This window comes from Typopeltis vanoorti, chromosome 4, assembly GCF_054136105.1.
Source record: "Typopeltis vanoorti isolate ZY-2024b chromosome 4, IOZ_Tvanoo_1.0, whole genome shotgun sequence".
Taxonomy (NCBI): domain Eukaryota; kingdom Metazoa; phylum Arthropoda; class Arachnida; order Uropygi; family Thelyphonidae; genus Typopeltis; species Typopeltis vanoorti.
This window is the reverse complement of record NC_143552.1, coordinates 113122411-113145307: the sequence shown is the minus strand read 5'-3', so window position 1 is coordinate 113145307 and position 22897 is coordinate 113122411. Positions and strand designations below refer to the sequence as shown.

Genomic DNA, 22897 nt, shown 5'->3' with positions numbered 1-22897 from the left:
TTAAATCCAGCTAAGAGTTTTATTTTATTGATTGATTTGCAAATGCAGCAAAAAACGGTAAGCGAAAACGCCTTAAACTTTGCTACTCAAAGTAAATTGTCTTTGAATGTCAGAAACACACACACACACAACAGTACATTATGATAAGTACTTAAGTGAGTGTGTGTTGAATAAATAAATTCGTTTAACTGACAACGTGTGTTGTTATTTACATGTAAAATTTGGAAGTAATGTGGGAACACTTAAATATTTTATGGTTAGGTTAAACTGCGTTATATAGTATCGTTATGTTTGTATTTTAATTGAAAAAAATGAATTCTTGTATACTATGTTTTTTTCTTAAATATTAAATGAAGTTATTTACGTATTTGACTAATTCCAATTATTATTATTATTAAATTAATTAAATCATTAAGTCATCTAAGGCTTAGGTACCTTTGCCACCTTAGGTAATAGAGTTTGGGTCCCGGAAAATCCAGTTTTTCTTCCCTGTAAAACAGGCAAACCGGCTAATTGAACATACGTAATATACAGCCAGTAGTAGTAGATCCAAAACAAATCCTGAATTTTGTTTTATTTTATACATGCTGAATCTGTTTAAGACATAAGTAGGCATTGTAGATAGGTCCTCTAATTTGCATAGAATTGATGTGAAACACTTTTATGCGGAGCGATAGAATTTCTAATTTTTTGTCAAGGTAGTAGTGATGTACGAGATAATGTACGGTCTCAAAATTTCATTAGAGCAAAGACTTCAAGCTATACTTAATGCCATTAACATACTGCTTGTGGAAGGTTGTTAATAATTTATTTCATTTAGTTTTTTCATGACGTGGTTGGAATTGTTCGAGCTTGTAAGCTGAAATGCCACAGAAAAAAAAAAAGAAAAAAAACCGATGTACCATACAACTACTCGATGTGGGAGAAATGATAGCAATTTCTTTAAAATATTAAAGAAATTACGCAGGGAGATTATAGAAAGGAACCAATAGTCTCTAAAACAAAACACCATTCATACGAATCTAAATTCACAATGTATTTAATATTTACATAAGATATTTGTCTTTTATCCGTCACTTTGTGGAAAACTAATTTTAAAAGAATTAAATGCAATTTATTAGATATCAGCGTGCATTTAATCAGGGCGTGTTCGCGATAGACTTCAATCGAACACAGCAGGGGAAGAGAAAATGCTATTTTTTGTTTCGTTGCAGTGACTACAAGAGAAGAGAATTATCAAAAGTATTCCGTATAATGTTATGAGCCATTAATGGAAATAATGTAAGTGTTTGGATGTTATAGTTAATAGCTGTTTAACAACAGGTTTAGAACACTATGAAGCATTTTCGATAAACTCTTTTCCTGTTTATTTCTCTCTCTCTCTCTCTCTCTCTCTCTCTCTCTCTCTCTCTCTCACACACACACCTGGTCCACATCGTTAACTGTAACAAAAGACCCTTAAATAATAAAACAAGGCCAGAAAAATATCAGTTCTTGGCACTAGCTCAGAATCACCTGCCCAGATTTGTCGCAGCCAATTTCTTAATTGCCTTAGTATTTCCAGAAGGCATTTTATGACAAACTAAGCCTCGAATACATTAAAACTATTTCACTTAATTGCTCTCAAGGGTATGTTATTAAATGCATAAAACAAATGGAATTTGAGTTTTTGATGTATGGTCCTACCAAACACAAAAGAGCATACTTTTTATCGGTTTTTTTTTTTGTTTCTTATCACATTATATTCTTCATTCAGTAAGAAAAAATTATAGTTTAATAATAATCATTCTTTAATTCTTTATTTTAATATAATATTTATTATTATAATTCTTTAATTTAATTTATGACAATCCTTTGCATGCAAAGAATTATTATAAAATATAATATATTTATTTAATTTTAAGAACTGTAAAGGAATGTGCATTGTTGTAAGAGGGCGCTCGTGCATGCTTCACAAAGTATACGCAACAAAGTTTATGCAACTAAACATCACATTTGTCGGTTACTACAACCTTTTCACTTATTTTAAAATATTTTTCATTTTGTTTTCCCTTTGAGCTTGATTGATTTCAGAAACCTATCAGTCTCGCTTAAGATGCTTATATTTAAGTATAAGATGAAAGTGATAATGAATGATTAATATATGAAACGTGATAAAATTTGGTAAGATATTAAAAAAAGTAAATATTTTTGAAAAATAAAAATTTTCCTATCTTTCATTTTGTAGCGAAGTTAAGCTATTGTTGGAAAAATGTGTATTTTGAATTATGCTATTCTTGTTACTAGTTTTAAAATTCAGTAATATTTAGAATATAAATTTAAAAAAATAATAAAAAAAACTACCCTAAAAACACAGCAAATGTGATGGGAAACACATCATATAGACAAATAGCAGTCTAGTTGGCTGAGTTAATAGCGTATCTTCTCTCCAACCCAGGTTGCTAGTTGTTATCCCACCAATAATCCGAAAAAACTCTGCTTTATCAGGTGATAGATGAAGCAGGGTTTTCGAATTATTTAACTCTTAGCCCACCCATTGTAATGTATACGATAAGTCTACAACTTTTTGTAGGCGCAATTCACATAAAAGAAAATTAGAATAATATCATTCGGGTGACTGACTGAAAAGCAAGTCATTATTTCAAACATCCAAAATTAGCAGAGTATGTTGTAAGAGATCATTAAATTTATACTTATTTTCATGATTATACAGTTAGAAATACTTGTATCGCTTAATTATTGTTGTAATATGAATATGACTCACTATTTTTGGAGCATTATGGGGAAAGATTTGTTACCGAAAAGTCCTACTGGATTATCATTATGACTATGAAAAAGGTCATTATTGCAGCACATTCACAAACGATAATGACAAGCGGCTAAGTGAAACACTTTTATTCCGTTTCTATATGTCAGCGAACTATGTTTGTATCAAGAGCTACAGCAGTAAGTCTTCAGCCGAATATTGCAAAGTCAATGGCTATTATTACAAGAATGAGTAGGATCAATGACCTGTTGCAACCTCGATTCTAAGTTGAATATTATCGATTCTCTAATTTTATTCAACAAAAGTATTCAATAGGCTGTAGTCTGGAAAAGGTTAAGCCCAGTTAATGATAAAAGTAGACCATTAAAATATAAAGCGAAAAAATAGTAATACTTTTTCTTATTTTTCTTATTCTTCTCCCCGCAGTTAATTTCCCAAAATGTTGAATCGATTTCGCCTCAGTTAGAATAAAATGGAGTTGTAGGAAACGATGGTGTCGCTTTTCTGCTGACACCTCCAAAAGTCTCGTAGTTTTCAGCTGTTATGAATGCTTTTGTCCTATTGGGATGAACAATTAGACTGTTAAAATGCCGTCTAAAGTTAATCCCAATAGAACAAAAATGAAAATTGAAGGAAATGAATTAAGAGCATTGAAATTGAGGGAAAATTATGGGCTTATTCATTGCGCAGAGCAAACTCTACTGTCTGTCCAAACTAAATTCTTTAAATAAAGGATTCTGAAATGCGTTTCTCACGTTTTAAATTTCAATGAGCAAGAAATGCGATAAAGTATTACAAATTTTTAATTCATGCAATTTTTAGTAGGTGTCTGCGTAACTTCATGGTAACTCTCGCAATGCAAACCCTGAAGGCATAATAAATCCCTAATAAAGCCCAAAGTACCTTATAAGACCGATTCATTCTACTTATCAATCGAAGGAAATTTTCTATAGTTTTTATTTTTTATTATTATATTTTTTATTTTAAAGATTCCAGTGTTAATTGATTTCTGATGCTGACTAGTAAGTTTTTGTTTTTTTTTCTGTCGGGATCAACTGTGGTTTTTAACCCCATCATCATCAATGAGCTTTGACCTTCAGAAACTTCTGTTATCCGTCCTTATTCATTGCTAAGTTCCTCCAGTTTTTAACTCCCAAAGTCTTAATATTCTGAATTATTCCATCTTCCCATCTCAATTTAGGTCTTCCGATTTTCCTTTTTCCTTCTTGCTTAGCATTGAATATCTTCTTAACAACTCTGTTATTATCCATGCGTATAATATGCCCTGTCCAATTTAATCTATTGATTTTAATGTACTTAATAATACCTGGCTCATTAAACAATTTGTACAGTTCATAATTGTATCTTTTTTCCTCCATATCCCATTCTCTTATACCGCTCCAAAAATATGCCTGAGAATCCTTCTTTCAAATAGATCTAACAATCTTTTTATCTGTCACTGATAATATTCAGTTTTCAGAGGAATAATTTAATACTGGTTTTATAAACATTTTGTACATATTTTTGTTTATCTTGAGATCAAATGTGACTATGTGTTTGCTAAGTACATAGAGACATCTATTCGCTGAAGGAAAGCGTTTCTGGATCTAAACATTGATATCGTTTTTATAATTAACTTCTGATCCCAGGTATATAAAGCTATATACGGTTTCAAATTTATAGGAACTAATTTCAGTTTGACAAGAATCGTCATCAAAATTTTTCTTGTTATTGCCATATATTTTGTATTTTCTTGGTTAATACGTAGATGCATCTTCTTTGCTGATTATTCAAAACGGATAAAAGTTTCTTTCATTTTGTGTGTGTGTGTGTGTGTGTGTGTGTGTGTGTGTGTGTGTGTGTGTGTGTGTGTGTGTGTGTGTGTGTGTGTGTGTGTGTGTGTGTGTGTGTGTGTGTGTGTGTCCTATCTATAATATCGATATCATCTGCATTTGGCAGAATTTGTATCGACTAAGGCATCCACTTTTTCGAACACCCCTTTTTCTATGTATTGGATCAGTACTGAATTTTAATCTGGCACTGACTGTTTTTCATTGTAACTAAGGCAGGTTTTAACTCCCACAACTTACTAAAACGATAGAACATGCATGATCACGCACAAAAATGATATTTAAAATTAGGAACATCGTCCTTCTAACAAACAGCACAAATGTACTCCACTGCAGCAATCATGACTAACCTACCTACCGATTTCCAAAAGAACGCTTTTTACTCCTATTTTGGAAATGAAAAGATAGTGGAAAATATATTTATTTCTGGTTTACAGCAATAAAATCATCAAATTTATTATATAATATAAATGCAGAAGAGAGCACTAACTGAAAATATTATATAATTATAGATATTATATGTGAAATATTGAAGTTAATTGCAGTGGCGGTTCGTGGCTTGAAATTGTGGGGGTGCTGCAACTTTCGAAATATACATACACACGGTAAGTAAAGTGTGTACTTGTTTGAATAAAATATTAAAATTATGGTAAAAATTTAAAAAAAAAAAATTAAGCATGAAAAAATATTGTTTATTATCGATAAAATTATACAGTTTAGTATAATTCAAAATTGCTTAAAAATAAAATCCATTATCATAACCCCAATAATGTTCTAAAATAAAAACTATAACAAATGTTATGTCTTTAATTGTAATGTCCAAATATTTAAAGAGACTGAGTAAACACGATAAGCACTACGAACACTCTACTACTGGCGCAAACTGCATATAAACAACAGTGGAACTACGCGATGGACAGTGCCGCATTACTCTAATAGCTCGCATCTCACTATGACGTGTATATGTTTGAGCGCCTAGCAATATGGCACTGTAGTAAACACAGTGCTGCTAGCGTCCTTCGTCCTCCTAAGTGCTACAAGATGGATTTTTATTATTTTTTATACAAAATAAGAGAATTGTATAGGATTGTTGATGATAAAATTAAATATTACAAGCAAATATAAATAAATTAATAAATATATTTATGTATCGAGAAAAATTGGGGATGCTGCAGTTCTGCAGTGTCTATGCACAAGCCACACCTGGTCAATTGTATTGATAAAATAAGAAATGGTTGAAAGTCAAACAAGTCTGGATCAAGTAGGAAATCTGATAGTGTCATATTTTGGTCAATATAGTGCAGATCCAATACGTTTATATATGCCTTAAGTCAAAATTAACTGAAAGCTTACCTTTCTCCTCTTCTTTCTGCCAACAAGCTTTACCCATGATTTCTTTCTAGACGGTACCCCGTCGCTATCCATGCGCTTTTCTCATCTTTGAGAGAGAAAATCCTAAAATACACCAAAAGAAACTATTGAAATTTCCATATAAAAATTGTTTGCTAAAAGCAGAATCCTAAAATACATCAAAAGAAACTGAAATTTCCATATTTGTTTGCTAAAAGCAGTTGCCGAATTTAAATGTCACTAGATTCAGCAACTGCTAATGGTATTTATATTTATGTAAGTTTTATATCATACGATTTATATAGCAACTGCTAATCAACAAATCGCCTTCCTTATATCTTATAAGATTTCTATTACAAATTGAATTTTATTACGCTCCGACATATGTTACACACCAATAGTTCAAAACTATGGAGAATTTTAAGTATTATACAGGAAGCATAGATGCATTAATTAATATTTGACATATATTAGTTACGTATGTCATACTGTTATATTATATAGCGATTATGTTTTTATACACTCATTTCTGACCACAGTATAAAAATAAAACCCAAAAGCATTGAACAAGAATTCGTCTAAGAGCGTAAGTAGGAATAGGGATTGTTCGACCTACGACCCACCAACGTTGTTCATCCAGTTCCGGGAATTTCCATGCGAATGGAAACTTCGGTATCTATTCTTCTGGCAATTTTGTACAATGATGGCAGTGTATCATTGACCATTCACACCCGTCTTAAGGGAAATAACTTCTTTTTCTTATCTCAAGTGCATTTAAGGACTTTATCAGCATATGATTTACTTTCTAGTAACCTTTAATTGAGAGTTATGACTTGTACAACTTTTATTTATTCCATTAAAGCATGTATATCTACATAATGTATAACAAACAAAATAAAGACAATAACAATACTATTATTGTCTTTATAAATTCTCGAAAATTAACGAGAAATAAATTTCGACTTTTGTTAGGTTCAGACACCATATCTACCCCCCCACCCCAACCACATAATCGTTAGTAAAGTTTTCTTGGCATGAGAACGGATATATTTGAAACTATGACTCCTCTGCTATTGAAAATGAACACCACTTACCTCTGGGAAGAAAAAAAAATTACATTCGCAGTAAAGCGTCAATTCAGAGTGTTCTGAAGTAAACACTGTCGTATTCTATTTGTGACTTTTTGAGGATTCTTAAGATATAAGCATCAGAAAGAACTGATTTGATAAGGATATGGATCAAACATCTGTACTATTAACACTCACATCTGGTTATACAATTGACACAAAATATGTCCTTGACTCGTTTTTCTTTTATACCCAGAATGCTTTTTTATAATCTGTTTACTTACAGAAAAATACGACACCAAAAATCTCTCACAACTGATATCGTAACAGTACGAAATCGAGAATTACATCACATCCAAAGATATACAGTTTCAGTGAAAGATTTAAGAGTAGAATTTTTAAGAGAAACGCGGATACTTTTTATGAAGCATTACGAAATTTTGTTTATTGTCTTTAACTGCAGGGCCAACGGAAGCGGGCATTCAGAGCATGCGGGCACCGCCGCCGGGGCACGGTTCATAAGTTCATTTTTAAGAAATAAAATTTTTATCATAAAACAAAAAATTCTTAGAATGATCAATATTAAAATAAATAACGCGGGATACACCGAATAAAAAGTTTAAAAAACTGTACATAAATTGTATAAAAATTGTATGTTTACAATTTTGCAGCGAGAGCAGGCTAAATGCTTGCCTGCAGAATGTTGTGTCTACTGCAGTCTATTTAAAGTGAAACTATCAAATCGAACAGTGAACGGTTTTTATGCGCAGAAACTAATTTTTGTACAAAACATTTGTTGCTAAGTGACCAGTCATATCATATGACTGGTTACCTAGCAACAAGAGCTTACTGACATGCGTACCATATGAGTCATATGGTGCGCATGTCAGTAAGCTCTTATATGCGCACCATATGACTCATATGGTACGCATCTCAGTAGGCTACTGACAGTAGCGCAGTGCGGATTATTATTTCGTCTCCGTGTCGTGTTGTGTAATAATTTCTTGTGGGTATAAAATAGAAATGGAATCAAAAATTTAAAAAAAGTTATCCGGTGCACAAAATACTAAGCGTCATGCTCTGAAAGAAGCAGATATTAAGAAACAAACTGGGGCTCTTAATAAATTTATTAAAATATTCTGATGTAGATTGTAACCAACTCGATACATCAGAAATCAGAGTTGACAAACCGCGCACATCATCCAGTTTGCATGAAAGTACTCTTGCAACTATTGAATAAGATAACAAGATGCATGATTTAAGTGAAAAACATTTAGGAGAAGATTTAGTTGTAGTTGACCACGAAATTAAAACATTGTTAGTCTCTGTAAATTTAGAAGATCCAGGTGAATGGGGAAATATTGATGAAAAATTACGAGTTGTTTTAATTGAAATGAGGCCTGTTCAAAAGAAAAAAATAATATATTCCAGAGATACATATGGTCGTAAATTTGGCGACACGTATTATAATAGAAAAATTGAAAACGGGGAGCTCGTGCCAAGAATATGGCTCATTTATTCCGAAACTTTAAATTCTGTTTTTTGCTTTTGTTGCAAACTTTTCGCACTTACCGAATCAAGTAGTCTTATAGAAGATTATAACGATTGGAGAAATGTAAGTACAACTTTGCATAGACATGAGTGTTTTAGAACGCTTGATTGAAATTATAAAATTCCTTGGTAGCCAAAATTTAGCTTTTCGCGGATCATCTGATAAATTATATGAAAGGAATAACGGCGATGTTTTAAAAATTAGTCGAACTGTTTGCGAAGTTTGATCCCGTTATGGAAAATCATGTTGAAAGGGCCCTACAACGAAACAATAGAGTACACTATTTGAGTAAAGACAGTCAAAATAAATATTGGAAACTTTAAGTAACACAATCAGGGATACAATTTTATTATTAATTCGAAAATCTAAATATTATTCCATAATTTTAGACTGCACACCTGATGCAAGTAAAACAGAACAAATGACCATTATTATTCGCTTTGTTTCCTGTGACAATGGAATTGTCAAGATCAGGGAAAACGTTTTAGGTTTTGCAGATATATCAGATTCCACAGGACGTGGTTTATGTGCAACAATAATGCAACAACTGAAAAAATGGAACATTCCCATTGAAGACATGCGAGGTCAAGGGTATGACAATGGGGCAAATATGAAAGGGAAAAAATATGGGCTCCAAAATTGGCTTTTGAACAAAAATCCTCGAGCTTTTTACGTGCCATGTGATGTTCATACTCTAAATTTAATCAATAAAGAAGCAGCCAAAGTGAATGCAGATACAATTAGTTTGTTTGCAGTTATTCAAGAAATATAAAATTTCTTTTCATTCTCTCACAAACGTTGGGCAATCCTTTTAAAGTTCGTAAAAATTTTAACATTGAAACAGCCATCAGATACGCGATGGGAAAGTAAAATTAATGCAATCCGCCCTCTACGATATCAGTTACGAGAAATTTACGATGCACTTTTTGAAATTTTAAATAATGAAAATTTTAATAAAGAAAATCAGCATGAAGCACAAACATTATGTGCTAAAATAAAGGACTACAAATTTATTCGTTCTCTTATAACTTGGTATGATTTACTTAACAGAATAAACCCTGTAAGTAAAATGCTTCAAGACAAAAATATGAACATTACACTTGCTTTAGAATCTATCGAAAACTTAAAAATATTCTTACAAGAGTATCGATCAGATACAAATTTTAACGAAGTTCTAAAAACGGCAAAAGAACTGAGTGAAGAGGTGGATGGAGAACAAGAATTTAAAACTGGTACTGAAGTTCGACGGCGAAAGAAGACACGACAATTTGACTACGAGCATCGTGACGAAACGTCACAATCGCCAGAAGATAAATTTAGAGTGAATGTGTTTTATACACTTCTAGACGTTGCAATTTGTTCGTTAATAGGACGTTTTGAACAACTAAAAACATATTATGATAATTTCAATTTCTTGTATAGATTACTACAAATTAATAACGAAGATTTACGAAAAAATTGTGACGATTTAGAGATTCTCTTGAAGGACGGCGACAATAAAGACGTAAATGCAATAGAACTATATGACGAGTTATGTGCTTTCCGGGATATTTTTCGGAAGGATAATTTAAATATTCAAGACCCTTTCGATATTCTTAATTTTATTGTGTCCAATAATTTAACTTTCCCTAACTTTTCAATTGCTTTAAGAATACTATTAACCTTACCTGTTACTGTAGCGAGCGATGAACGTTACTTTTCCAAGTTGAAATTGATTAAAACCTACTTAAGAACAAGTATGTCACAAAAAAGGCTTGTTAGTTTGGCGTTAATAGCTATTGAAAATGATATATGTGCGGAATTAGACGTTAAGACCATTATTTCTAATTTTGTGAATATGAAATCAAGAACCCTAAAATTTTAATTAAAAAAAAATTCAAGTATATTTATGTAATTTAATTTATTTTCTGTAATTCTGTAAAGATTGTATTTTTTGAATACTTATATTAAATGTTCTAATTATTTCTGAATTCTTTTCTTATTTTCTCATCTATCTTGAGTTTCTTTTATTTTCCTAAAAGATAGTTCCATTTATAAAAATTATAAATTTTTTTTTACAAGTTACTAAGAATTTAGTAACTTGTAAAATGCAAGATTTTTTAAACGTTAGTTCAAATAAATTTTAACTTTAATTAAAATTCATTTTAATTTTGTTAGTGATTTAACGATTATCCTGCCTAGTCAACACCCCCGGTTCGTTACATTTAGCGAACCAACGTGTGGCTGTTCTGTCAAAATTTATTTAAGAAATTTCAAATATTTAAAATTTTTATTATCGTAAAAGAACCACACACGCTCGGATCGTTACATGGGCGCTTAGATAGAAATTGCATGCAGGCGGCAACGACCCTAGCGCCGGCACTGTTTAACAAAGATTTTAAAACTAAATTGGAAATATACATCATTTACTAAAATGACAAAAAAAAAGTGCCGTTGCCATGTGTTCTGACATAATGCAAAAGGCGAACCAACCTATGGTATTTCCTCTAATTCTGATCATTATTAGCTTTTTAAAATAACAGCAATGCTGGTAAAAATCCAAAAACATTATATAATATATGAATATGTTTCAATTTGATATTTGTACATATATCGACTCAATTACAAACCGATTCTATTATATATGTCTCGTTAATAATGAAAAAAAAAATTATAATGAATGTTTTACGAGTACTCGCAGATATAAAAGAAAAACTAAAAATCCACAAACTCATCAAATCTTGCGAAAAGCCTACTTTACAGTTTATAATTTAGCACGCTAACTTAAGTTTAGAATTATGTATTTTCGTATCAACTGAGTACTACAGATTTCAAGGTTCGCTAACTTTCAATCGGGTTCATAAAAGCCAATTGTTATTAGAGTGAAGAGGATTCAAATGAGAAGTTTTGCTAATCTAACTAATTTGTAAGCTACCGTATTTAATACTGTTCTAAGAAATGCATAATCTTATTTTAGAATAAACTTATGTATCGAACAGTATTTTAATTGTTTATGTATCAGCAATTTAACATATAGAAAGTCATACTGTAAGTGTGCACTGTGATCGATTGTGAAAAAGAGAAGCAGCACACAACCACGAAATGAAATGTGTGATAGAAAAATGAACATAATGAATCTGTACATCGAAGTGATATTTCGTATAGACTCCTAGAATGAATTAAAAAAGGTGTAGAAAATAAAATATCAGCCACCCTAGTTGTCCGAGTGGAAAGGTATTCTGATTGCCGGACTGTAGTTTTTTTTTTTTTTTTTTTTGTTCTATCGTAATACATATTATGCGCCATGAAGTGGCATTCTCCGTTAAGTCCTACTGATAGGTAAATTCCACGTTAAACGCTATTAGTGCATATTATAAATAATAGATGGCGGGCGCGTAACATGTAAGCAAAATCCCACCGAGTTATTTTATTTTTTTGTTTGCTTTTACTTTATCAAAAATATAATTAACGTTGTAAAATCCCTAAAATTACTCACTAACAAACTGAAGTTGTCAGGAATTATATAATAACTCTACTGTCAATTTATTTTAATACAAGCTTATATTTCTATGACTTAGAATTGAGTTTTTTATGTTAGTATGCCATTTTGAAACTGGTGCCACACCTCGTAAATCATTATTCTATAAAAAACAAGAAATAATATTCATAGTAGGATGTTTCTCAAGACAACTGTTCGAAATTAAAAGCTGCTTATCTGAAAAATCAAATGCTCTTCTGATGTATACAGTGCCCTAACTGTCCACTGTCATGTCTTCGTCAAAATCATTTTTTATCGGTTTTGAAATTATTCCAACTTCTCATCATAAAATATGAATGACCATCGTTCTTACACCAGTCATTTCACCAAACTTTTTTACTCCTCTTAGATATTACACTTTCATTCTGTCTTTCTTCTAAATAAATAATGTTTTCCTCTAGTGAAGTCATACAATTCTAGAAACTTCTGTAGATCTCTTTCCACTTTCACAAAGCCAAGCAGCATTCGAGAAACCGGTTTATCAGGAATTTACTTTCGTGACTGTAACTTTTCCTTTTGAAAACATTCTAGAAGTTCGGTTTTGCAAAATTAAATAAACGAGTTTGATGGTAAAACCACTCGAGAATGTTCTTTATTCAGTTAGTTAGCTCATATATCAAGAAACTGGCTCCCACCACCAACATATACCCAGAATGCGTTTTTATAATTTGTTTATTACAGAAAAATATGACACCAAAAATCTCTCACAACTGATATCGTTTTTTCACCTAATATCATCTTTTTCATTTCATTAATATCATTTCACCTAATATTTAATATCATCCTCAATCACTTGTTTTACACTCACTGTAATCTTAGTTTGTTGGATTTCGAAGTATGACTCCAAGCTGGCGAAACATAGATAATTATGGTTCGAATCACCGCCTGGTAAAGTAATAGTTTTTTTTTTTTTTTTGTATTTAATTTGCTGCGATTAATCGTGGGATAGAGTTGAGCGATAGCTTTAGACACTTTCACACAGATGAGGCTGATGTGACTATTGAAACGCAGTGCTTTATCTAATCGTATCCCAAAATACTGTATTTAGTTTCTATCTATCTGTATTTAATGCTAAAATCTATGGGATTTTAGTATTAAATAGTTGAATATCTCCCCTTTGGGGGATAGCTATCCCCCGACGGGGATATATATATATATATATATATATATATATATATATATAATAAATTTTTCTTATTTAGACATTATAAATTATCTTGATTTATAATGATTTGTCAAGAAATCATAGCCCTTACTCGATGCTACTGATAATGAAAGTACTTTTAATGTAACTTTTATAATGAAAGTATCATATTCTATTAAAATATTTTCGTGTATAAGTCCTTCAAATCTTCTTTAATATAATAAACTGATCTATTTTAGTATACTCAGGATAAACATCCCCTCTCCCGCATCGCAGTGGGTGGGATATTGGATATGCACTCTTTGAATAGAAAAGAAATCTAGAGTCAGATTCTCATCACAACGAGACAAATCTCTATATCAGCATTTTCAAGTGAAAGTAAGTTAGCCAGTCTTATACGGCGGTAGCACAGTTTTCTCTGTGAAACTTGGGTTTTTCGTTCGGAAAAACATGCAAATTGCTACTACACTGCATCTTACAGATAAAATTTTGTGTAGTAGACGGTGGGTTGTGAATTGTGTAGTTTTATATTGTGAAGTAGTCTCCCAGTAATTTCTGGAACGCATTGCAAACATCGTGTTATAAAAATAATAATATTTTAAGGTCGTTTGTCTTATTTTACAGCGGTTTCAGAACTAGGAAAATTATCTGCTTTATTTTTAAATAACTGACATTGGGTTTTATTAGGCCGTAATATAACACGTGATTATAGCGACTGGTTTCGCCACATATGCTAGTGGCTTCTTCTGGGTTAAGAAAAACAAACAAACAAACAAACAAAAAAAAAAAAAAAAATATATATATATATATAAATATATAATAAAGGGGTAAACGTAAACCATTGCATAACTAAAATACAGAACATGTAAGAACCGTTACACAAAAGTAAAAAACGGAAAACACGTTGAACGTCAAAGATGGCACTGGACCGTCATTGTTCAGTAAGTATACGCGACAGTTGGCAGAAAAGTTCAAGTCTGACGTGCAGAAAGATCTAATAAGCGACTTCCAAATCTCACATAGGATCATTCTTTAGTTTATGTTGAGTGTGCCTTTGTGAATGGATAACCATCATAGATTCTTTGATGTTGCGGGCAGTGAAGTTGTACTCTATTAAGACATGGGGCTTTTATCATATTCATTATTATAGTGAGTGTGGGAGAAGTAGGCCTGAGGCAATATATTAATTTAAATAGCCTAATTTAAATAAATATGGTTGCATAAAACTTTCCAAAATATAGGAAACACTACACTTCGATATCCCAGTTTATATTCTAGCCCACCAACAGATGCCCACAGAGGGCGCCCCACCTACTTAGGACTAGTCTTTCGTCCACATGTTTCAGTTGCCTTATTTTTCAAAGTTTTCCATGAATAAGGCAGCACATGAAGGAGAGAGAGGGCTTCCTATTGCTTCACATTATTGGAAGACTGACAACACAAAAATACAATACGATTCATGGTATATTGCACAATCCACTGTTTGCATTGCACCATGAAGAAGTACAGTTAACTGATTATTAATAAAATGAATCAAATCATGCTTTTAAAATGTTTACAAACTTTGTTCTCTCTGCAACACTATGATTAGAATTTCCACAAAAATTATATTTAATCCTAGACATAATATTAGCAAAAATCCCGGAGTTTGCTAGTATTTCTAACTGGCTCAATAAGATTTTTGTTGTTGTTTAAATAAAGATTTGTAGTCTGACAATTCTTGATTTTTAACACTTTATTCTCAAATTTCGGATAAAAAAATCTAAACCAAATCTTAGTTTTTATTAAAAACAGTCTACGAAAAAAAAAAAATAGTAAGATCTTTTTTCTTTACAAAAATACGATTTTTAAACCAGCAAATGACAGTCATTAACATCAGTTTTTTTTCTTTTTTTTTACTTTACTATCTTTTGTGATTTAAAAAATTGTTTAGAAATATGGAAATAAAGAAAATACAGTAAATTACTGTCCTATTTTTTTTTTTTTTTTTTTTTTTTTTTTTGCAACTGTTAACTGAATAGCAATATTGCATCGCTATTTTGAAATATCATATCAAAAATGTCAATTAGTTAAAATAAACTTCGAATCAGTAAACTTGAAGGTTTCTGGTAACCACTTGAATGTTTCCTGAACTTTGCACAGCAATGAACATCATTAAATGGGGAAGAGTAACCTTCAAATGCCCAGAACTCATAAATACTACTCTGATACAATTACAGCGCTGCTATCAAAGAGTTAAAGTGCAAAACATATTTTTAAAATCGTCACGAAATAAAATGATGTAGCATTTAATGTTGTAAGAAGAATAAAAATAATCGTAAACAAATATTTTTTTGTTTTGTTTTCGAATGAACTTTCTTTATGATAAAAGATTTTTAAGTTTTTGATAACATTAAATTTAAACAACAATAAGGATTCTCAGCAACAGCTGAAACGTATCCTAGTTCAATCTATATTAAGGATTTTGTTTTTAAGGATTCAAACAAGGACTTCATCATAGTGGACGTTTTACTTAACTACATCTATTTGATTTGTACAAAGCGATCTTTAAATACACTAAGTTAGTTATAACAAAAAATTACAGCGGTCATCTTTATATCCTCTAAAACTTTTATTTAGAGTATTCTAGATGAAATTACACGAATATTTCTTGAACATTGTCGTATTATCCATATAGATGAATAAGTAGGGTTAGCGTTATTTGTAGGAGATAGGATATAAGATCTAGAATTCGTAAGATGAAATTATTAAAAACAAATAAACATTGGATATTTATCTTGTAACGTGTATAAGAGTATCTTGTATAAGTTTCTCCGTAGCGCAGTCGGAAGAATGGCGGAATATTGCGGCCTTTGAAATAGAAAAGAACTGAGTTCTATTCTTCGTGACAAGAGGAATCTTTATATGGACTTTTTCAGTTGAAGGTGAGTTAGCCGATCTCATACGAAGTAGCAGAGTTTATTTCTCCTGGAAACATGGGTTGTTCATCGTGCATACAGACAATTTGGCCAAAGAACACACGCAAGTAACAAAAGTACGCTTGGCGGGCACTGGATGGAGTAATGGGTAGAAGGAAGATTAAGCAATGGAGACAATGTAGTGTGTAGTATAGAATGACCTCCCGTGATGAGTTCTTGGAGGTGTCACACAATAATAACTAGCTTATTTACCGTCATTTCGCAATTCCTATCTAATTACTATAAATTCAGAAACTGGAGATGAAAAGTTATCATAAGCGTTTATAAAAACACTTACGTGACTATCAGCTACATCTGAATGGAACAACAAGGTGCTTATCTACAGTATCCAAAGCAAGCAGTCACTCTACGGCCCATTGCAGAGAGGATGGCGTTCTCTGAAATACAGAAAACGCATTAAAGGAAAAAAAAAAGGGGGAAAAAGGGAGATTTCATTCTGTACAAAGCATAATGATAAAATAAACATTAGAGAAAGGGATGCATGTCGCAGTGTGTATTTACGATAATAATAGGCTCCAATAAGAAGAAAAATAAATTACTTTTCTCGTGGCTATCATTAACCAGTATTATTGAGCTCCGCATTGTTTTGTTAGCTTACCTTAGTCTGAAAATACGAGGATAAATCAAGACTACGTTTTTTTTTTTTTGTTTGTTTGTTTGAACATGTTATGGGCTTAAGAAATTCTTACTACGCAGATGAAATATAAATCCTAAATGTATTTTTAAGGGGCTGCGTTGACTGTTACAGCATTCCAAACATGACGTCACTCTTGTCTATGTTCATGTTAAATGAATAAGGGGAATAAGGAAGCGTTATAAGATTTATGTGGTTCATGAATAACAGCCGACAATTACCATCAAGTGGCAACTATCGGCAAATGGTTCTCTATACACAGAGAAATGTTTGATTGTCCAGACTATAAATTGGCAGGCCAACGGACCGATACCAACGATGCGCAAAACTATACTAAACAGAGAACTTCGTTGCTCCAGACAATATTGCTTAATAAGCCTGTTGTGAAAATTATCAGCAACATTCTTGAAAATCAAGGACATCGCTGGTAATCTTCATACTTCTTAAGGAATCTAAATAGAGGACTAAACGGATATAAGTGCTTCATTCAACTTTGAAAGTCCGTATTGCTATCTCAGTATGTTGAGAATGAATTGTTGTATTGCAGCTTCACAGAGTCCATCATCTCCAGCTCATCTTCTGAAAAGAAGATGAGCTAGAGAGGTAAAATGAATCTTTTTTTCCAATGCCTTCGGGAATAACTAAGTGATATGTTCCCAAGGAAATATGAAAAACTAGTGGAGTGGAGACAGATATCGCAAGAAATTTAGATCGATTCTAATGGAAAATAATAATGGAGACAATATTATTAATGAGCAAATGACATTGAATTAAATATCGGTAAATTCAGTAAACGGATTCGATATTTGTTTCTCTAGCATAATTCACTAATCGGAAACAAAAATAAGTGTTGTATATTTTAATAATATGTTTTATTATCAGCATATTATTCAAATAATCATTTTTTATTCAACATTGAATATCGGAGAAATCATCAAATGTCTTCAAATTTGCAAAAAAAAAAAAAATAAAATAAAATAAATAAATAAAATATTATAAATAATAATAATAATAATAAGTGAGAATTTTAACTTTTGATTTATATATTAAAAAAAAAAACATGTCTAATATTAGAGGTCTTAAGCCTCAACTTATTTTCAGTGAATATCGATGAAAATTTTTTGTACCCTTAACCTTTGAATAATCAAGTCATGTAATATTTTCAATGGCTCATTGTCCACTTTTATTAGCCTATCCGGGACACACTTGGCTAACCGTTGTCATGCTGTTCATAGTGAAAGATTAAAGTCGTATACGTCACAGAATATAATGACTTGTGTGCTTTCCTTGGCAATGACGACACGTGGCGCAGTTTAGTTATCTGCCAGTGATGACACAATACTCAAGAAAATGTGTTATCCTTACTATTATTTGTTATTATTATTATTATTATGGCTAGATATTGTTATGACTAGACCCTGCTAGACCACCACATGAAGCAGTTTGTACCAGTACGTGCCACTTTTCTAAACTGGGATTATATTAAATGGCGCATTTACTGTTGGGTTGAAAATATTTTGGCAGCTCTCAAAAAAACGGTGCTTACTTCGCTATCCAGACAACACAGTGTCGGACTAATGTGGAAGTAATATTTTAAAGAATTCCACATAGTAACAGCAAGAATGCGATTCTTACTAAATCAGGGTATTTATAATTAATGAGCAATGAATCGGTTTCTTTTGAGGATGGTGTGGGAGTGAGTGAGTATGTTATTCATTCCTAAAATTTAAGGCGTGCACCGCAAGATGTCTTATAAGATGCACTGAAAGTGAGTTTCATAAGGTGGTATCAGTTTCTTTTTTCTTTCTGTTTTTTTTTTTTTCCTTCGAAGAAACTGTTTTTCATCTGCTTAAACAAACAAACAAACCATTACAGATATACTCTGCTAGTTTCACAGCCTTAATTGCTTTAGTTGTAATTACAGCCAAACCAAACTAATAACCTTCTTATGTGCTGCTTGTTGCATCGTATGCATTGCATACGATGCAAAGTTAGTAAAGTTTAAAACAATATATATTTAATATATTTAAGATTTCTGTTGACTGCTAAGTGATATTTAAATATACTCATTTTACTTTAAAAAAATCGCATTCCTAAACAATTTCTCGAGAATCTAATTTTCCCCTAACCACAATAATAGCAAAATAAAGCAGTTTATAGTCCTTATAAGGACTGGCTTAAAGGGCGAAGCAAGAATACTTTTCATATTCCCCGTTATCTGTAGAGGACAGTGTAGGGATAAGGTGTTATTGAGCTATTAAAGCTCTGATCATGGCAGGAGGGTAACAGCAATAGCCGAGCCTCAGTTAGAACTTCATTGGCAAGCATTGCCATCCATTACCCTCCAAGGGTATTGGATTGAATGAATCAATCACCGCATCTCACGGTCGACTGATTCATGTCAGACCCCCCCATAAAGCAGTTCCTTATAGTCCTTATAAGGACTGGCTTAAAGGGGCGAAGCAAGAATGCTTTTCATATTCCCCGTTATCTGTAGCGGACAGTGTAGGGATAAGGTTATTGAGCTATTATCAAAGCTCTGATCATGGCAGGAGGGTAACAGCAATAGCCGAGCCTCAGTTAGAGCTTCATTAGCTACAGCATTGCTATCCATTACCCTCCAAGGGTATTGGATTGAATGAATCAATCACCGCATCTCACGGTCGATTAATTCCATAAAGCAGTTTTTGTTTTAAGAAATTTAATGTAATAGTATGATATAGAATATTTAAAGGTGCATTATTGATTTTTAAATTTTATTAAAAATTAATAGTTCAATCAAATTTTAAACAAAATATTAAAATTAATATATAACTTGCTAGTATTAAATTAATAAATAATAACAATAAATTACTGAATCTAGATGTTCAAAAGGCAGTGGAGCTGGTTGAAATTTCACTTCATATTTTATGGTACTGCAGTAAGAAACTAAAATGTTATTGACCTGGTTGTTTAAAGACTCTCTAACTAAAGAGTGAAAAAGGTTAGATAGTGTCATTAAAAAAAAAAAAGGATGATAGCAAAATGGTGATATCAAGCTATGGATCAGATTATATTTGTCCTATGCTTGTTAAGTTTTGCAGAAATTAGGAAGAGGCTTGTATATAGAATCAAGTACTTATAAAGGTCAGCTATATACTTATAAAGCTAATGTTTTTTTTTTCCTTTAAAAACGCAAATTGCAGTTTCTAAATGAGAAAAATATGAAACAATGATATTCAATAGTAAACTGTCGTCTTTCTTCAAATTAATACTCTGCCAATACGAAGCTATATTTATTTCGTTCATTCTCTCTCTCTCTCTCTGTTTTTCTATTCCTTTAGTATATCATATGACATTTCGGCATAAATATAATTATCTTTCACGATGACAGTCTACATATTTTTTTCCATTTAGTAAATATGCAATTTACAAACAAACATGTCCTTTAAGTATATCTTAAATGCCGATTTTTCCTTACCATTCAGCAATGGGAAAGGATTATCTAAAGGACATTACTTTTTCAAAATTCCACATTCCTATCCATTTCTCATAAAAGTAATCTATACCTGATATCACAAATGTGACATGACACATTTGTAGTTGCATCAGCATCCGAAAAGGAAGTTTTCACTTCTGCATTAGGACGTTGCTGTTTACTTAAACTTTTTTTTTTTTTTTTTTTTTTAACCTTTACAAAATTCAAACCAGCCTGTATATAGAACACTTTCCACTTTTCTGGAATAACTTCAATACTTCTAGACTATTCAACATAATAATGAGATTCATTAATAATCTGCGTCTCTTACTGACTCGCTTGTCGCCTGTTGCAAGAAGCTTGTTTTCTTCCCAAAGTCTATTCTTCTGTAGATGCTTCTGTGATGAATGATTAGCCAAGCTGTCACCCGTAATTTCCCCGCTACTCCCAAATACTGGTTAAAATATAAGAAGCAAACAATCACTATACTATTGTAGTACAAGTTCACCTTTTGGTTTCAATTACTTATCCTCTCCTGGAACGCTTTCCCAGAGAATAAGATTCCTTTCTCAGGATTTGCTACAAATTATAACTTGCTCATCACGTTGTTTTTTATCTTTCGACGATAAAATATCTTATCTGATCTCTTTTATGTATTAAGCGCAATGACCTTTTACAAATGAACCGGCTAACTTGCCTTTTTAAAAAGCTTTTATAACTTTTTCTGGTGTCTTAAATGGGGTTCGAATCCAAGTCTTTCCAGCCAAAGGACGTCGGCATTACCAACTGAGTCATGAAGGCAATTAGGTGAAACATGCAATATAAAAAAAAATTATTTTTTCTACATATTTCAGCTTCAATAGCAGTCTTCTGGATATTAAATACTTGAGAATATTTTCTAACAAAGCACTTCCATTTATCAACGAAGTGGGAAAGTATTTTCTCATAAAAGTTCGAGTTTTTCACACCAGCAAATAAGCTGGCTAGAAGAACAGACGCAATTATACTGTACTCATAATACAATCATAATAGTATAATACACAGGGGTGCGCCAGTAGTGTCCGGCGCCTGTGTGCAAAACTTTAGTTGGCGCCCCTATACCCCTCTTCCCAATAAAAAAACACTTTATAAAAACGTAATTTTTAATATTTGATGCCAATAAAGTGAATATTTCATTCTGAATTTTTATCTCCTAAATAGGAGGGCATATTTTTAAAGTCAGGATCATTAGCTACACGTCGCGTGTGCTCCGATATAAAAGATCAAACTTTTCTAACATCTCAATGCATTTTAAAAAATTTTCATTGTTGCGATCGTAAAGTTTATTACTTTTACCACGAAAAGCTAGATTTTGTTTGCTTAAAAACTGTACTACAAAAATTATTCTTTTAACGTTTCCTTTCATTATCTAAAACTGTTTGTTGCAAATGATCAATACAAGTTTTATTTTTTAACGATGTAATTAATTCTGTCCATTTTTTGTAATTGTTCAAATGATTTAAATTTTTCTCATGACGATTCAGGTACATTGTTGCTTATGTTCTGCTGGTAACAGCAGAATGTAGAATAAAGTTAAAAACTGCAACAGCTTTTCTTATATATGTTTAGAGCAAATGCGAGTGTGAACAAGATTAAACAAATTGAAACGCGTGTCATCCTGTAAACAGTAAACCCACGCAAGTTCAAGATTTTACTTGTTTACAGTAAACTACTTATTAGAACTAGGAATCAGAATGAAATAAGATCTTAAGGAATAATAACAAATAAGTGATTATAAATAATTTGTTTAAGACAAATCTATAAAATATAATTAAAATTTAAACAAAAATGTAATTTATTTTGATATAATTAATGACTATTTTTTTAAAGTATTTCCTCCTCGCCTGAAATCTTTGGCGCCTTTACTATTCTGGCGCCTGTGTGCGTCGCACACATTGCACATATTGCCGGCGCGCCCCTGATAATACATTATACTATCCTCATAATACAATCAAAAGGATAATAACAAAAGATAGAAGAAGAAGAAAAGGAATTTATCTACCTGAAACTAAAATATGCAATAAATAACTTCAAATAAATTCCAGTTAGCTGAAAAATATCTGCTCATAGTTACAGCGAATAGAGAACTGACAATGGAAGTAGCTTACTAAACGCTACATACGTTCACACAAAGCTTCACAAAAATCTTAAATAATCATTGTTGGTACTGTAAATCTCATGGGCAAAACTAAATTTCAATCCACTGCCCACACAGTTATATATAGTGACGTTAACCTAAACTACAATAAGCATTTATAACGCATATTATCCAAGAACAACTGTCGCTTATCTAAACACATCGTTCCATTCGAGACTTATTATCTTAGCTATCTTATCATACATGAGACAAGAATTGATTGATGAAATATTTCGGTCAAAGCAATCAGATTTATCTCAAACTCTATTCAAATTCAATAATAAAGGTTCCAGCATATACGAGGTAACTGTCACAATCGTCTTGATTTTAATTAAATCCAAATAGTATTCAAAGTTGAAGGATTAATCGTTATTCAATGTGATCAAATTAAAAATTGATAGCGTC

General features: G+C 31.8%; 1 protein-coding gene across 4 annotated transcripts in view; it reads right to left on the bottom strand.

Moving 5' to 3' along the window:
- Positions 1-22897, bottom strand: part of ATP8B (ATPase phospholipid transporting 8B) — a 155135-nt gene that overhangs the window by 52584 nt on the left and 79654 nt on the right. For 2 of the 4 annotated variants that reach the window (XM_090391974.1, XM_090391976.1), the window contains exons 2-3: positions 16503-16602; positions 5971-6072 (exon numbers count right to left, since the gene is read on the bottom strand). In XM_090391974.1, the coding sequence (XP_090248100.1) occupies positions 5971-6007 (37 nt within the window). In that variant the 5' untranslated portion in view covers positions 6008-6072; positions 16503-16602. The remainder of the gene's footprint in view (positions 1-5970; positions 6073-16502; positions 16603-22897) is intronic. The other 2 variants (XM_090391977.1, XM_090391975.1) reach the window with 1 other exon arrangement.